This window comes from Amphibalanus amphitrite, unplaced genomic scaffold, assembly GCF_019059575.1.
Source record: "Amphibalanus amphitrite isolate SeventyFive unplaced genomic scaffold, NRLGWU_Aamphi_draft 001114F_arrow, whole genome shotgun sequence".
In the NCBI taxonomy this organism is placed as follows: Eukaryota; Metazoa; Arthropoda; class Thecostraca; order Balanomorpha; family Balanidae; genus Amphibalanus; species Amphibalanus amphitrite.
Window position 1 is genome coordinate 22,686 of NW_024882608.1, and position 17,106 is coordinate 39,791.

The 17,106-nt window shown below is 50.2% G+C and overlaps 1 protein-coding gene across 1 annotated transcript in view; it reads right to left on the reverse strand.

Moving 5' to 3' along the window:
* LOC122370247 (multidrug resistance-associated protein 1-like) overlaps window positions 1-17,106 on the reverse strand; it is a gene marked incomplete at its 3' end in the record, with an annotated part of 46,809 nt that overhangs the window by 21,523 nt on the left and 8,180 nt on the right. The window contains exons 2-4 of the mRNA XM_043345684.1: window positions 12,550-12,642; window positions 12,027-12,203; window positions 2,646-2,774 (exon numbers count right to left, since the gene is read on the reverse strand). Of these exons, the coding sequence (XP_043201619.1) occupies window positions 2,646-2,774; window positions 12,027-12,203; window positions 12,550-12,588 (345 nt within the window). The remainder of the gene's footprint in view (window positions 1-2,645; window positions 2,775-12,026; window positions 12,204-12,549; window positions 12,643-17,106) is intronic.

Here is a 17,106-nt window from a genome sequence, read left to right on the forward strand (position 1 = left end):
TATTTGTCTACTCGGCCATATCGCAATTAACTCGATTTGGTAAACTTGACTTTTGGGTATTTATGGCCACTCGTGAACCCCATTTGCATCACTGTGGAGTGATAGCGGCAGCCGAACCGACGTCTCGCCACTCAGCATCACATGATACAGCGGGCGCCGTCCGTACGAGACTACTCATGGCGGCTGCAGGGCAGAGAAAATGAATCTAATTTAAAAACTACGACTATCGCGGTCTAAAGTAAACGTTTTGATCGATTGGCGTTAGAATGATTGAACATTTAGAAACCAGTAAAACGCCTTTTGGGCGAAGAACGAGCGAGCGAGATAGTGAGCCCTGCACGTGCGGAAGGGCGAGAGGGTGCTTCCAACGGGCTTGTGCAAAGCACCCTTCTAACCGGTCGCTAGCGGTGTGCCAAATTTGAACGCAATCGGCCCAGCCGTTCCTGAGATCTGGAAGCGGCATTCTGCACGTGCGCACGTGCAAACGGGGTCCAAAATGACTTTTGCACGGCACCCTACTAGCTGGTCCCCAACCGTGTACCAAATTTGAGCGCAATCGGCCCAGCCGTTCTCGAGATCTGGAAACGCCCCCTGCACGTGCGCACGTGCAGTAGCACCCTAACCGCAACACATGGGAATGCATTGCCTGGTGGGTGCCTACCTGTATGCCAAGTTTCAGCGAAATCGCCCCAGTAATTACCGAGTTACTGAAATGGGAACAAATTTGGCACCTCTTATTGTTGTATTTTGCACGTGCACTGGGGGTGACCCACATACATCGAGAGTATCCTATTTTGGGTAGAAGGGATGCTGCTACCCTACAAAAATTACCGCAAGTCAATCGCCCAAGCGGCTGCTGAGATATGAGCCTCTCAAAATCACTACTTTTGCAAAACAGCTTGAACACCCTTGACTTTTCACGTGGTGGCACGCCACCACGGTCACTGAGATGTATCAAAATTAGTCAATTACGGGGTAGAAGGGATGGGGCTACCCAACAAAAAAGACCGCAGGCCAATCGGTCCAGCGGTTGCTGAGATATAAGCCTCTCAAAAGCGTTACAGGCCGGGCCGGGCCGGGCCGGGCCGCTCATACTGAGATTTTTCCGTTATATTGAAAAGACTCACTTCGCTCGCTGCGCTCGCTCGCTCGTAACCAGGCGGGATCGAAACAACAAAGATCGTCGGCTGTTCGAATGGCAATGACGAGGCATTCGGGAACATGAATCGAGTAACGGTTTGGGTCTCGAATATCCACCATTCCGGTAGCTGATCGCCCTCACTGAAAACTGAGCCCATCCAGCCAAGGTCACAGGACTGGATTGAGTATCGGTCGCTCTAGCATTTAGTATGCTTATGCATATTGCATAACGGGTTACATAAAACAAATGCCAAACAATAGAATAATAGGTATCGTCTGAGTCTGTTGTATAACGTTGACTATCACACTCTATCCCAATCGGGCTTCTCGTAAAACACATGTAACGGAGACATCGATGTACCCCAAGGCCACATCTTATCGCTGAACAGCCATCAAACAATCGCCAGATAACATGTAAAAAGGCGCTCTGTCGAGAGGTCGATATCCGAACGGCGAATCACCGACACTCTTCTTATGAAAATTAAATGATTCAAACGGTGATGTAGGTACGATTGTTACAATTCATGCTTATAAACGAATGCCGCAGCTTTCTCGAATGCTCGAACACTGCCTTCAGATGAAGTTAAGTCATCACAAGTAAGAACTAAAGATATTGTCTGGAGTCTCCTGACGATTAAAAAAGTTTGAAGAGATATTTTGACAATAAAATGGTTTAATCGTTCATTACAATAAGCACATCTGATCGCCTCCCATTTAGTGACGATAAGTTTCAATGTGTGCAGTGGGCATCATAGTTACAGCCACATTGCGTCTTAACAGGACGATTTACGGCGAAACCCCAAAAATCCCGCTGTAACCTCCCATGACCACACCTCAATAACTAACGCTTCCCACCAAACCTTTACCACTAGCACACAGCCAGAGCCCGTTACTCAGGGCCAGCAAACGCCGCGGAGTAAACCAGCCAGTCCAATACCCACCATCGGCGGCAAACAATACGCCCCCTCCCCCCTCACCCGGCGCCGCTCCCCACTGGGTGTGTCCCGTGACTCCAGACTGCACTCTGCCCCTCGGCGACCGGTCAGGTCACAGTGACGGCGGAGACGACGCGACAGCCTGGTCCGTTCGATAGTGCCACAGACTAGTCCCGGGACGCGCCACAGGCACCTGATTGCTTCTTGTTCCGTGATTACAGCCGGCGCTCTATCATACTTGGTCGGCGACGGACCAAGGAAAACAGACGCGTGTCGACCACTTATCGGATGTGGCGGGGCTGCCTGGAGACTGACCCTGTGTCTCGACAGTCACTGGGTAGACATGGACTCCCCCCCCCCCTCCCACACACACACCTAAAAGGGTATCAGTATGAATTTGCAGAAAATGAAGATGTGTATGACATTAGCAATGATGAGCGGCCCACAAATGGCTCAGTGCTTGGTGCGGCATGCTGGACTGAGGGTTTGGATACCCCCTTTCCTCCCCTAGAAAAGAACTAACAGCTCCTTGACATGGGCGAGACTGCAGCAGGCGCTGCCCGGACTTACTATTGAGACGAACAGTATGACGGGTGTGTAGATGTCGACTGATCGTATAGAGTCCGGGTCGCTGGAGTGTTGTGTGACGGCGTAGATGAGACCGCCCAGCTGCAAAATCAGCAGCACAGACGCGAACAGCTGCCGAAAGAAGACGCGGTCAGGTCAGCTGGGGTCACAGGTCATCTTGGGGTCAAAGATCAGTTATCTAGGGGCTACAGGTCAGCTAAGAGCCATGGGTCAGCTGGGGGTCAAATGTCAGCTAGGGTCAAATGTTAGCTGGTGTCAACTCATAGGGTCAGCTAAGGTCACGAGTCAGCAGGACTGCAGGTCAATCGGCGTCACAGGTCTCATATCAGTCTTGGTTACGAGCCAACTAGGATCGCGGGATAGTCACGGTCACTGTCACAGGCCAACCAGTGTCACTACAGCCACATGCCCCAAAAGATCAAAAGTCACAGAGTAATTTGGGGTCAGGGGTTTTCGGGGGTAAGTCAATGTCACAATTCACATGTCAGTGTCCAAGGTTTGGTCATATCACATACGGTCTCGAATGGCACATGTCAAAAATAGTCTGTCCCTGCTAACACCGCCCAAGCAGCACCGCCCACTGCAACCATCGACCCGACCAGCACAATGGGATGACGCTTACACACATTATGCAGTCTGACTCGGCCCCGCCCGTGCCGGCCTGCACCGTTCGGCGACTGTTGACAAAGCCAACAGCCCCGGGCGGTCCACACTTCTGGCCACGACGGCCACCCAGCGCGACGGCGTGACAAGACCTTTCCATTGTTACCTGTCCTGAACTCACACTGACTGAGACAGCTAGCATGCAGTCCGGAATGACATGGCCCAGGGTAGACGCATGTTATTCACTTTAAAATTTCCCATTTGCTGAAATGATATAAGCTCGTGTGCATAAAATATTTCCTAGGTCCTGTGCATAACATATCTCAGCTGGTTTCGCCTTTTCCAGCACAGCGAGCATGTTCCTGATCCGGAAGACATGATTGATTTGTAAGCAACAAAATCTTATCAGGAGGGCCCAAGTGGTTGGTATCGAAATGTACAGGTTGTGCAGTTGAGAGGCGCTCCAGAGTTGACCTACGTATACCGTATCCTCGAATCCGATTCCTGTTTTGACGTTTGACACCACCAACTAGCTTCCCACCGGCGACAACAGGAATTAGTTCTTATTTTGACCTACGTCAGCTCGTATCTCGTCCAGCTCCACCTTTTGCCCCGCTCAGTGACACCGGCTCCCCCTTTGGCTCACTCTTGAGTCCCGTGACATCACACAGTCCGGCGACCCCCTTCCCCTCCCCCTGAGCGCAGCCGGATGTACCGGCCGCTTCCGCCCGGGTCACGGGGTGGGTGGTTTGGATCTCCGACAGATCCGAGTAGACGTCCCACGCTCGTCCGCAACACACAGAGGGTCTCAGTACTGCGGGACTACGTCCGTTTGTAGATGAATGAGCCGGATCACCGAATCCGCGTTACAGGTACGTTTGATGCCGTTTTGCTTAATTAGCGGGAGTGGCAACTGGCAGCCAGGACATCCCCTGTATGCGTTGTGGAGAAGCGTCTGACAACCGTTTACCGGTCACTGACATCTGACATTCCACCGTTCGTCAGACCATACTCGGCCATGCAGACCACATCGGTATTCCACTATACCGTGGATTGACCAGCACTGAGCCGCTGTGAACCCAAGTTCACCAAACCAGCGCTGAGCTGCGGCATACCACTATCAGCAGTCTCATCCCTGGCTGACGACAGCAAAGCGCCTTACGATAGACATGGGCGACTCGTGCCGAGAATAGAACCAAAGCCTCAGACCAGGCCAGCTGGAGGAAGCTTACGGCGGGCGTGGACCCACCAGCTGTGAGGGAGCCCCCACTACAAGCTGGGTGTGGCGACCAGAGTCGGAGACAATCGCAGCTCTGAGGGGAGCCAGAAGAAGCGCCCGAATGTAGCGCCCCGTAATGGCTACATGTGTCTCATTCGGCACGGTGACAGGCGGGAACGTGCGTTCGGCATCGTCACTTCGAGCGAGACTCATGTCACATCAGCGCCCGCACAGATTGTGCCGGTCGCTGATACCGCTATCATGTGGGCCACAGGGCCCAGAGACCGATCCCAGATCGGCCAGATATGGGTCAGATCCCCCCACACACCTCCCCCCCCCCCCCCGGAGGATGACCCGGCGGCCGGCGAATCATGACCAACGGGCAGATCGGAAAGGCGCAGAGCCTACCACTCATAATGAAATCACATGCTACTGAGGGGGTGACGAGACCACTACGATAGCATTTCCTGAAAGTCCGGTCACGTGTTCGAGCATGTCTTATCAAGAGTTGTGAAGGACGGAACCTGGTGTCACGGGGTAGATGACGATACCCGTGGGGAGGGGTGCTAGGGAGCACGATGTACGAAGTCACAACGTCTCAACGAGACATCACGATGGAACACTGTGACATTGGATCTCCCTGGTTGCATAAGGAAAGGGCATCATATGGAGGGCTGGGTGAGCAACAGCACATTCTACACTCCAAGCCACAACAGAGTCATGAGGTCGATTCGACCTGGTCGAATACCACTTACAAGCGGCAACCCATGTCGAAAGAAACGACAGCCTGCGGTTGGCTGACAAGTTGGCTCTAACTGCCGGTGGAAACCTTGAGCGGGCGAGTCGCTGTTTGCTTTTCGTGCCGGACGCGGCGGCATCGCGTTTGGAGTGGGACGGGCGGAATGGAGAGTCATCCCTCCTCCGCCGGGAGAGACGAGGGTACTCGCGAGTCGCGAGTCAAGGACGGCCAGCGCGTGTTCCAGGGAAATCCGTGGCACCGGCACACGCCAGTGCCTGGAGTAGGTAATGGTGAAAAGAACAGCCGAGTGCGGACCGAGGCATGATCATCTTCTTGGCTGATAATCGGAACGGACAGAGCGCTCTCAGAAATGATGCCTAAGTCGTAGACGAAGCAACGCTAATCTGGAAGGAAAAGCCAGCAATGTGCACATACGGCGTTAAAAGTGAGTGAGGTCGAATAATCCAGTTCTCATGGGCTTGAGTTCGTACTATAGCTACACCCAGACCGGTACTGATGCATTCACTTGCATATTCCTATTACATAACGAAATAAAACCACGAACCGGCTGAGAACATGGCTTCTTCCGAAACACTGCACAGTGCACAATGCACACCTTAGGCTTAGAGCAAGCATTAGTAACGCCAGCAAGTCACATCCATCCTTCTCTGGAACTACATTATGGCACCGCGGACAAGAAATGGCAAACCACACCCCTCCGACCGAGTTACATGATACTCTGCCACGCGAGGCTGCATGAAGCCATCCACCTTCTCGCTGCACCCGCGGTCGCCGGCAGCTTTGCCTCGTTCCATTGTGTAACTCGATAGGGGAGGTCGGCGGGCACCGGTGCCGGTCGGTGGGGAGTGGGGACGGTTGGGGGAGAGGGGAGGGGAGGGGTCAGACCGCGCCGGGCGGCAGGCGGCGGCGGCTCGGCGCCGTGCCACGCCGCCGCCGGTACGCACAGAAAGTGCACGTCATCATGATGACGCCTCGGTGACGTCACGGCAGCCGGCACCATCGGGCGGTCCGACTAGAGTCAACGTGACCGGACAGGAAAGAAGGAACGTTTGTGAAGGCGCGTAGGACGGACGGTGATTGTTCAGCGGGGTTCTCGTAATAGGCACTACAGGCCTCTGCAGTGGATTTCCACACAAACGATGCGCAGGACTAGCGGTCCAACAGTCAGTTAAAGGGACCCTCCCACCTTCAAAAAAGTTAATGAATTGGCATGAAAGTGATGTCGCTCGGTTCAGAAAGAGCAAAAACGAATATCTACCAAATTTCATCGAAAAATATTCACCGGTTTTCAAGATATTACTTTTACTTTTGTTTACTTTTTGGGATCTCCGCTGCTCCTAACGACTTTATTTGAAAGTGCGGCATTTGTTGCGCGCAAAGCAGCATATACCACCGCGTGCTACAAAACGTTTTAGTCAAACATTTAACGGACGTTCGAAAGCCTGATGACGTCATCAGATTCCCGTAATGGTTAAGAGATAGGGACTAAGCTGGTCCCACCCTGCAAGTAAAGGGAAGAAATTTCTTGAACACCATAAAGCTGCGGGGGTTGCGACCAGGATAAATGGTGGTTTCTGAGCCTGGCCGCAAACTTGGCTATCTCAACTCAAAACTAATGTTAAGGTGGGATGGTCCCTTTAATGCGCGGACAACCACTGAGACAGCGACCAGTGTCGTACACAAACATTCCATCTGGTTTGCTCGCGTGATTCACGCTCGCCGCCTTCAGATTTTCTTCCCGAAAAACTATGCAGTTGAAATGAAAAATGCATACCGTGCAGCCACGAAACGATCATACATTCACTACGAGACCCATGCGAAAGAGATGGCTCTAGCTTAATAAGACCTTGACGCGGTACTGAGCAGTTCAGCCAAGCCACACCAGATATGAAAAATAAGACATCCCGTATAGGACATATCCAAATGTATACATGCAATGGGCGAAGATCGCATTATTTTCCAGAAACTCCCATTACCTGACGTGCAGGCGAAAAACTGACAGTGCAAGGTTCAATGAATACAGAGCTGTCAGGATAATTTGTTTTCCTATCTTTGTACCAGTCTGCCACCATCGCTATAACCTTCTGAGAAGCCAATACACATGTCCCAAGCTGTGTATAGCAACCATTCGACCAGCATCGGTCCATTAGGCGGACCGATCAATACCCTGTGGCCATGAAGCAGTCCAGCGGCCTCACTCGGCCGGCCGAGCGGCTGACCTGACCCGTGACGTCACACAAACAGCGGCGTCATCGACCAGCGGTGACGTCACCAGACGGCGGCGTCGGCGGCGGCCAACTCTTCCACCGATGGGTGTGGGGGTAGGGTGGGGTATCCGTCCGGCCGGCCGGCCGTCCCACTCCGGCAGAGCTGTGCAATGTGCATCAAATGTGTGCCAACAGCGTCACTGGTCAGCAATACGAGTCTCCGAACGAACCCTGCACGGTACTCTGTAATCCAGTAGCCGGCAGATCGCGTATCCGGTGCCGATCTCGGAAACCGAGCCGGACGGCTGACCGTAGTAATTTCAGTCAGGCGTCAATACGGAGACCCAGTCGGAAAGGTGCGCGTTCCAGCACCTGTCCCATCGCGATCCAGACATTCCAGGCCTTCCGGCAGCCGCTGCACCCAGCCACCGCTGGGTTACGTCCAATCCAATCAACCATTGCGACATATGTCCCTTCCGACTCCGGGCAGAGCCAATATGACGTGACAACGAATGCAATCGAGCGGGACACGCCGGCGCTGCTCCAACAGGCGTGAGCACGGTAATGGCGCATTACACAGGTGTCGACAGCCGGAGCCGGAAAGGTTATATGGTACGCTAGTTTTTCTGGTCATCCAGAGATTGTGTCGATTGAACCGCTCATCCTTCGAATCATGTGCAACGGGGCAGCGCAGGGTGCACAGGTGCTCCCGTTGCGAGTAGCCAAGCCTCTGACGCAGTGTCCAGGCCACTTCGGGCGCAAACTAAGGAGCGCGGTCGCTGCACTGCAGACGATCTGCAAGAGCGTGAGCAAATTGTTCACAAAATGCCTGACATGGCAACATATCTACTCTAAATGGCTGGTACTCCAGTAACCATGTCCCTCGGCGGCGAGTTTTCCGAGCCGTCCGGCGGACAGCAAGCACCACCACCTGTTCCGTTATATAACCACTGCGGCGACTGGCAGCACCAGCGAGCGGCCCGTCCACGTTCAGCACAGGCGACGGTGCTCGTCCAGGGGCGACGGCGGGGAGCCGGTCATGTAGGGTACACTGCACTGGGTACACCGTACCTTGGTGTGCTCGGGTACCCCGGAAACCATCCGGTGCTAAGGACAGGGTCTATAGCCAGGGGTATGGCTTTCTTTGCCGGGACAGAATTTCGTTACCAGGTGACAGGAATTCTGCCACTAGAATCAGGATGCCTTGCTGTCTTCACGGAGAGGATTATGTCACCACAGACAAAGTGCTGCCACCGGGAACATAGCATTGTCACCAGGGACAGAGCATCGTGACTGCAGGATCCCAATATCCAGCGGTTTCTCGGAACAGGGACGGGTCGCCCGCCGGAACCGTGGCATGGTGAACGTGATCGACCGACTCCGCCCCCAGCGCGTCCCTATGCGGCAACAGGTAGCCATAAACAACAAACGAGTGACGTCTGCCGCTGCAAACATTGCCGTGGCAGACATCGACCTCAAGCACCGGTCCCTGCATACACAGCGGTGAGCCAGATACTGCAGAGGGGCTGCGACGGCATTATTGGAAATGGCATGCGAAATACCACGGCTTATAATGCAGAAAACAAATCTGATCTGTCGTTCAAATCAATCACGACCACAAGGGAATGTGGTTTACTTCACTAAAATTCCATTGATTTTCAGTTCCACTGATTCAAAACGACTTTTGAAAACTAACTTATGCTGATGTAATTAAACGAATCAAGTAGTTAGTAGACTTTGCGTCAACCCCGTTCGAGAAACCACATCACCCTAAACATACCAACGGCAATACGCATGCAACTTCTGTTTCTTTACAGTTAACCTTACCTTTATACCTTAAATTGTATGCCTATGCATTGGAGTTTTTTTTTTTTAAATAAAATGTGGCGGAATGGAGCCCTGTAGCAGAATTGAAAAGTTGCATGCCTGAGTGATTTCAGAATTTTAAAGAACTAATGGAGAGCTATTTTTGACTGGCATAAGGCTATTATTTGAGACCGGTCTAAAATACAAACAATAATAAACCAAACATCTGCCGAAAAACCGCAATTCCCTATCATCGCAGTCACCTTGCAAGTTGCAAGTTGAAAGCTGCGACATTCACTGTTCCTAAATGCCAGCATCGAACTCGAGTAAATATTCCGTGGCCTTGCGAATGAGCGCCTGAGACGGTTCTGCTTTGAGCCTGCTGCGTGTGAAAAGTATCACCCCCAAACGAAAACAATAGAAGCAGCCAACCGACGCAAAACTAATGACCAGTATATGACTCAGAGATTTACTGGGCGGTAAAGCCTTGATGGCGCGGCCGGCCCCAGAGGAGAGGGAACAGATCCGACCGTGGTTGAACGTCGCCGACGGCCCAGCCGGCCTTGGCAGTAATGGCGCCCTATTCTTACTCCCTCCCAGCGCCAGCCTGGGGCGGCGCAGCTTCCATAAATCAGCCGGCGAGGACACCGGACCGTCGACGCCACGTGTGTGTGTGTTTGTGAGGGGGAGGCACTGTGTTTGTGCGTGCGTGCTTGCGTGTGAGCGTGAGTTTGTTCGTCAAGGCGTTCGTGCGAACGTGACACTCCATCGATGATCCCCGTGTGTGTACGGTAGCGTCATGCCCTGCAGCCAGATTGACCTCCATCAGCCCTGTAGCAGCTTGGCCGGCCTGTGCAGACGCGCCAGTGACCCTGAACCAACAGTTCGCCAAGGGCGGTGACCCGTGCGTCTCACCACACCACTCACGGAAACTACCGGGCCACCCGTCAGTCAATCCTGATCGGCCCCCACATGACACCGGTAAACAAACGGGCCACCCGGTCCGGTGGCCGGTCCGTGATGCCATTGGCGGCAGGGTGGCGTGACGTCATCAGTGGGGACTAAGAGAGGTCGAGGGAGAGGGCGACAATGTCAGCCTGGGGACGATGCGCAAGTCGGGAGTGGGACAGGTGAACAGCGTGACTGTATTGAGTGCACATATCCTTGAACTTGGGCGGTTTGCGTATCCGTCATCAAATGACATGACGCAACTGACGATGCAACTTAGCCATGTCCTACCCTACCAGCAAACAGCTCAATATACGAGCAATCCCAACATTGCATAATTGCAATGAATATGTAGTTAAGTGTAAACACGGTGCAAGACCCACGCCACCGAAATATCTGACCCCTAACCGAAATGTTTGAAATCAACTCCCATGAAACAGTACATCGGATACCAATTTCGACACCATCTGCCAGGGATGCCGACCGGCGCCTTGCAGAGCTAGTTGAGGGCGCTTCCCTGCTCGCTTCCCACACCTCTGACAGTGGCACACCGTGCGCAGCTGCAAGGGACAGTCCCGGCTCGCCGGAACGTATCGCAACGGCTAACGTTTGCTCACAACTTATCGGCCGCAGAGCAGCGATCATGACCTCATGGAAGACTTCCATGTGCTCCTGATCAGCAAAGACAGCTGGCAACAAACGGCTAATATTCGTCGTCTGTGTAGGATTATTTATCTAGACCAACGGCCAACTCTGATCTACGTTGATGACTGTTTGATTTACGATGAATGAATACTGAAAGCAGCCTATTCTCTAAGTAAAAACACTAACCGTGAAATGTCATCTGCAGATTTCTACCGAGCACACAGAGGGAAATGAGTTCTGGGGCATCCCATGAAGTGCACGCCACGTAGGAGCACTCCCAAGGACATGAGGGTGGCATTTCGATGGCCGTAAGTAGAGATGCCCAGCAGTCGTCATCCTGTCTCTCATCCAAAGAGACTGGAGGACTGAGACGTTTATTAGTGAATTGTTACAGCAATCTACCCGTGACATCGATAGGTGGTGAATTTCATCCCGAATGTCATAAACATATAGGTGGAAGAAATTTAACAAAAAGAACACCTGAAGTAGCGTTACCTGATAATATCGAACAGGGAAAAACGAAAAGGAAAGCAATTAGAATTACGTGTACTAAGCCCCGTTTTGACAAATCATTTGGACGGCGTAATTCGTCTTTGGGATTCGTGCCGGGTCGGTGGCACGATCTCCCGCATCCCCAAACAAACATACATAACTGCTAATGGAAGGGAACGTTTGTTGAATACTCGGGCAATATCAACAGCGCGCTGTCTTTTCCTTCAGGAGCTCCGTACTATTTTATCGATAAATGACAAAATTTGGACAACTGCAATCCAGTGCCTTATCTAATCTCATCTCGTAATTCTTCAAATAGGACGTTACCGATAAAAAGAAAGTGCAAAAATAACATTTCACGCCATTCCATGGCAATGAGTATAACAAGCACATAACTCCGTGCAATGAGCCAGTTGCGCTGAGCTATACGATTGACGTTTGGTCTGTAGATGCTTGTATAAGCTCTTGTTATGTAGTTTCTAGAATTGGTCAATGGTCATGAAACCAGCTAATGGTTGTCATCCCATTCTCACATCCCTCAGACATCCCTATGCTCACTTTGTCATGTCAGTCCATACAGGGCGACAGCAACACCCACTCACCCAGACAAGCAAAGTAGATCATTCTTCTCTGGCAGCCACAAACCCATGACTTTTAATTCCACCCTGTAATGGAACACTCACGTATTTGCAGATGTTGAGGACGGTCCAGGGTATGAAGCGGTCGTTGGATCGGAGCACCATGAGAGTCTCCACTGGCGAGAAGAGCCAGAGGAAGCCACACGGCACCCATACCAGCACAGTGCGCTCGAAACAGGGAGTGAAGTCGGGAACGTCGGCGTCCCATGTCAGGCTTGTGTTCTGTGAACAGGGAAGACAGATTGTCAACAATACATTCGTCACTTAACCAGGCACTTACTTGCAGTCGAGTGGTCTACATTTGTTTCTGAGACTGCTGTGGAAAGATGACTTAATTCACTAATTTTGGACTGGGATCCTGTAGGTACACAATCCATGCATTAGTCTATGTTCTGACAAACATACTCATATGCCATTGTGGATGCACCATCAAATTTCCTTCTTTGAAAATACCATTTGACATTTAGCCTACATTAGGACACAATAGGTACAAGGTAGGTTTCTGTTCCCATCTTGAAGCTGAGGGCCCACAAACTTAGCATGCGAAGGTTTCTAAAAGCAAACTTACCCAGAACTCAGAGTGGCAATAGCCTCCTAGGCCACTCATTTTGAGTGGTTACTGGGAGACAGCTTTTAACTCCTGAGGCCGTATGGGTCTGCCCTGAAACAAAATAAAAAAATGCTTTAAAGTTGGTATATTTCAATGTCAGGTGAGTTGCTACACTGCATACCTACCTGAAAACAGTATTTGTTCAGAAAAGGTCTGATCTACAGTTATAGTGCCATTCATATGAATACGCAACAGCATAAATTGTAGGTTTGTAGGTTGTAGGTTGGTAGGTTTAAAGGTTGTAGGTTTGTGGGTTGTAAGTTGGTGGGTTGTAGGTAAGTAGGTAAGGTTAGGTAAGGTTTGGTTATGTTTTTCTTGTATTTGCACCACTTGTTAGTATCATGTTTGGACTCAGGATGTCAAATTATGTAAGAATACGCAAAATTTATGTTTTAAAAGTGAATCAGACTTTTTCTGAACATTTACCCCTGAAAACTAGGATGTTGTGTTTAAAAAAGGCATCAAAACACAAACATACACATCAATGTTTGGGAGGGAAGTTTGCACATTGAAATCATTATCCTTATCATTTCATCATTTCCTGACTTCAATTGGCATTCCTGGCTTCTTATGAATGACAAATTAAAAATGATTTGAGGTAAAATACAAGAGGCACTAGAAGTCTTGAAGTCTTGAATATATATGGAAGAAGGCGAACTGCCTGTAGCTTCCAATTTCCATTACTCGATACTGATGAGTGGGCACCTATATGGCAGAGCTGGGTCAGGGTGAGGATGATCTTGGAATAGGTAATTCAAGGTTATTAGGCTAAAGGCACTAAGGCTGGAATTACATTGCAAATATTTTATATCGACTCTCATTATAGAAGCAATGTGGTAGCAGCTTCAACAATTTAAAGGGCAATAACAAAATGAAAACAATCAACAATAATGTTTTAGGTATTTCAATTTCAAACCCAAGACCGCTGCCATTCTTGTTCCCCCATTATAAGCCGGGACAAAGATGAAGCACATTACACAACTATAACAATTAAGCATCGGACTTAGAGTGCAGTGAGCAAGAGAACAAACAATCTAACGCCTTACTTCAAATCAACAGCACCGGTGAAAGACAGCACCTCACCGGAGCGACCCACCCGACACGCACGCCCCGCCGCCGAACACACTCGACTGCCGCCAGATGTCGCTCGGTCGCCAGGTAGACACCTTCGATGCCTTCGATTACCGGGGTTACATGAGCAAGTAAATGCGTATCAGGAACGGATTTTCCTATTCGCTCACTATTGTAGTCCGTTTGTAATGCGTATTAACTCTGCTCATGTAACCCCGAGCGATGAGTAACGAGAGATGTTGTTTTCAGCTGATTCAAAATATTATTGCAAAGAGTAGAAAATACTTGATCAAAATTTTGTGTCTTTCATTAATTATTTGTAAAAGAAAAATGTTTTGAGAGACAAAAATGATTATGCAATATCAGAGTTATGTAGTGTATTATGTTCCTGGGCAAGAAAAATGAGTGTCATTTGCAAATATTGAAAATAACTATCTAAGGCATACTCACGGACGTATAAATAAACTGGACCCGCAACCACCTCCATTCAGGTGAAGCCGACAAGGCGCCATTTTACGTTGCCAAAAAACCGTGCTCTGGAAGGTCATCGAGCCAATACAATTAGAATTGCGTCCAAACGGATGATCGGATCGAGATGCTGGTGGTACCGTTCGACGGGTAATTCCTTGAGGCAGGTGATGATGGATGTCACATGTCACCCGGTGTCACATCGCGCGTGCCACGTGCCGACAAACTTACAAAGGGCAAAAACCTTTAAGCGACGCTTCAAGTCAAACGAAGGGCGGCACAGGTGCCAAACTCACAGGTCACATGTCCCAGTGTTCGACCACTAACATATGGTATGTTCGGCATCAGGGGGTGCGGAATGCACGCGCTAGTGGCGAAAAACATGTTTTGAGGAGGCATCCTCCGATTCCGGAAAACCTTGACCTAGGCACACCAAATTTGGCACACTGACACTACTGGACACGCGCTTTAAGGTGCTGTACAAATAGGCGTGCTGGGGTACACGGTGCACGTGCTGTGCACGTGCAAACCTTTTGATGTTGCACTCCAGGTGTCACATATGCGGGTAGGGCGGGTAGCGCTGGCAAGCTCAAAGTGCCAAATTTACACAGGCCACCCAGAATGCATTCCCGCATAGTTATTGAGCATATCCATCTCCTGGTGGCCTCTGCACGTGCAAAAAATTATCCACGCTGGGCGGTGGGGATGCTTGGACACCCTATGTGGATTTATGTAAATATCTCGAAAACGGCGTTGTGTAGCGCTGCCGTTTTGGCACACCTTTTCATACATCTTTTTCACACATGCTGCGTAACTTTCAGACTTAGGTCACTCAAGGTTAGGTCATCAGGTTACGTCCAAGTGACCTTACCTTAGGAAAAGTTATAGTGCCCGTCATAGCTACACAGACTGAACAATCGGTTTAAAACGTGCAGCGATTGATAAGAGCAACAGTATATACGTAGAATACTTCTACCTCGGAATTTCAATCAGTGGCGGCGGAACACCTTCAATTAAAGGGGGCACTGCCGACTTTTGGTCCCATTCTTTCCATGCAACGCCCATAGGGCGTTGCATGGAAAGGGCTATGTTAAAATGCCAAAATTAAAGGGGGCACGGTGCCCCGGTGCCCCCTCGTTCCGCCGCCTATGATTTCAATATCACTTGCTTGTTCAATGCTCATTGCTCATCTCGTATTGTAAGAGCACTGCGGCACAGCATAGATGCAGGCGCTTTGCTACTGCCATCTATGGATGAAAGATGAAGAAAATGGTTATTGCGGTGCAGTATTACTGCAGGCGCAAACAACGTAGATAAAAAGATGCCTATGCTGCGCTGGCCGGCGATTGAGGCGTAAATTTGCGTTGCTGGGTAGCAAAAAGTTTAAGAGCCCGAATTTGACAAAATAAATGATTTGCCGTGCTGGTGGTCTGAGGTCGCAAAATCAACAAAACCCTAGGTCAGTGATATTGAAATTTCGAGGTAGAGGTAGGTACTCTACGTATATACTGTTGATATTATCTATTGCTGCACGTTTTAAGCCGATTGTAGTCTGTGTAGCTATGACGGGCATTATAATTTTTCCTAAGGTAAGGCCACTTGACGTAACCTGGTGACCTAACCTTGAGCGACCTAAGTCTGAAAGTTATGCAGCATTTGTGAAAACGATGTATGGAAAGGTGTGCCAAAAACGGCGGCGCTGCACAACGCCGTTTTCGAGATATTTACATAAATCCACATAGGGTGTCCACTGTCCAATCATCCCCACCGCCCGGCGCGGATAATTTTTTTTTTGCACGTGCAGAGCGCACCTTTGGGGGCCACCAGGAGATGGATATGCTCAAAACTATGCTGGAATACATTCTGGGTGGCCTGTGTAAATTTGGCACTTTGAGCTTGCCAGCGCTACCCGCCCTACCCGCATATGTGACACCTGGAGTGCAACATCAAAAGGTTTGCACGTGCACAGCACGTGCACCGTGCACCCCAGCACGCCTATTTGTACAGCATCTTAAAGCGCGTGTCCAGTAGTGTCAGTGTGCCAAATTTGGTGTGCCTAGGTCAAGGTTTTCCGGAATCGGAGGATGCCTCCTCAAAACATGTTTTTCGCCACTAGCGCGTGCATTCCGCACCCCCTGATGCCGAACATACCATATGCTAGTGGTCGAACACTGGGGCATGTGACCTGTGAGTTTGGCACCTGTGCCGCCCTTCGTTTGACTTGAAGCGTCGCTTAAAGGTTTTTGCCCTTTGTAAGTTTGTCGGCACGTGGCACGCGCGATGTGACACCGGGTGACATGTGACATCCATCATCACCTGCCTCAAGGAATTACCCGTCGAACGGTACCACCAGCATCTCGATCCGATCATCCGTTTGGACGCAATTCTAATCGTATTGGCTCGATGACCTTCCAGAGCACGGTTTTTTGGCAACGTAAAATGGCGCCTTGTCGGCTTCACTATCTTCCATAGGAGGTCCATTGGGATTGTCAGTCCAGTTTATTTATACGTCCGTGGGCATACTGCATGTTTCATTGCTTTTTGGCACCATCTGTATGCATTATTTCGTACAAAAAGTATATTTTGAAAAAACGCTAGGAAAAAATACCAAGCAGTCGATCGTCGGACGTCGATCATAAGCAGCTAAACCATGGATGAAGGAGAACCTGGATTGGAAACTAATAAGGGTGCGTTCTTTGCACGGAAATTTCACGTGAAATTTCACGGCTCAGTCAGCTGATGCGTTCTTTGCCGACAGCCCGGGAATTTCACGGCGCAATTGTCACAGAGGCTTCATAAATGTAATACGCCCAGATTTGTGAAACATGCATTGAACTTAGCGTTGCTTGTATTGTCGGTAAGTCACATGATGCATCTTAAGTGATGAGAGGCAGATGGAGTTTTTATAGAAAAGTCTCTGGTGTGCATACAGCTTGTAAGAATACCTACCCGTTAATATTTCCACACCAGTTTGCT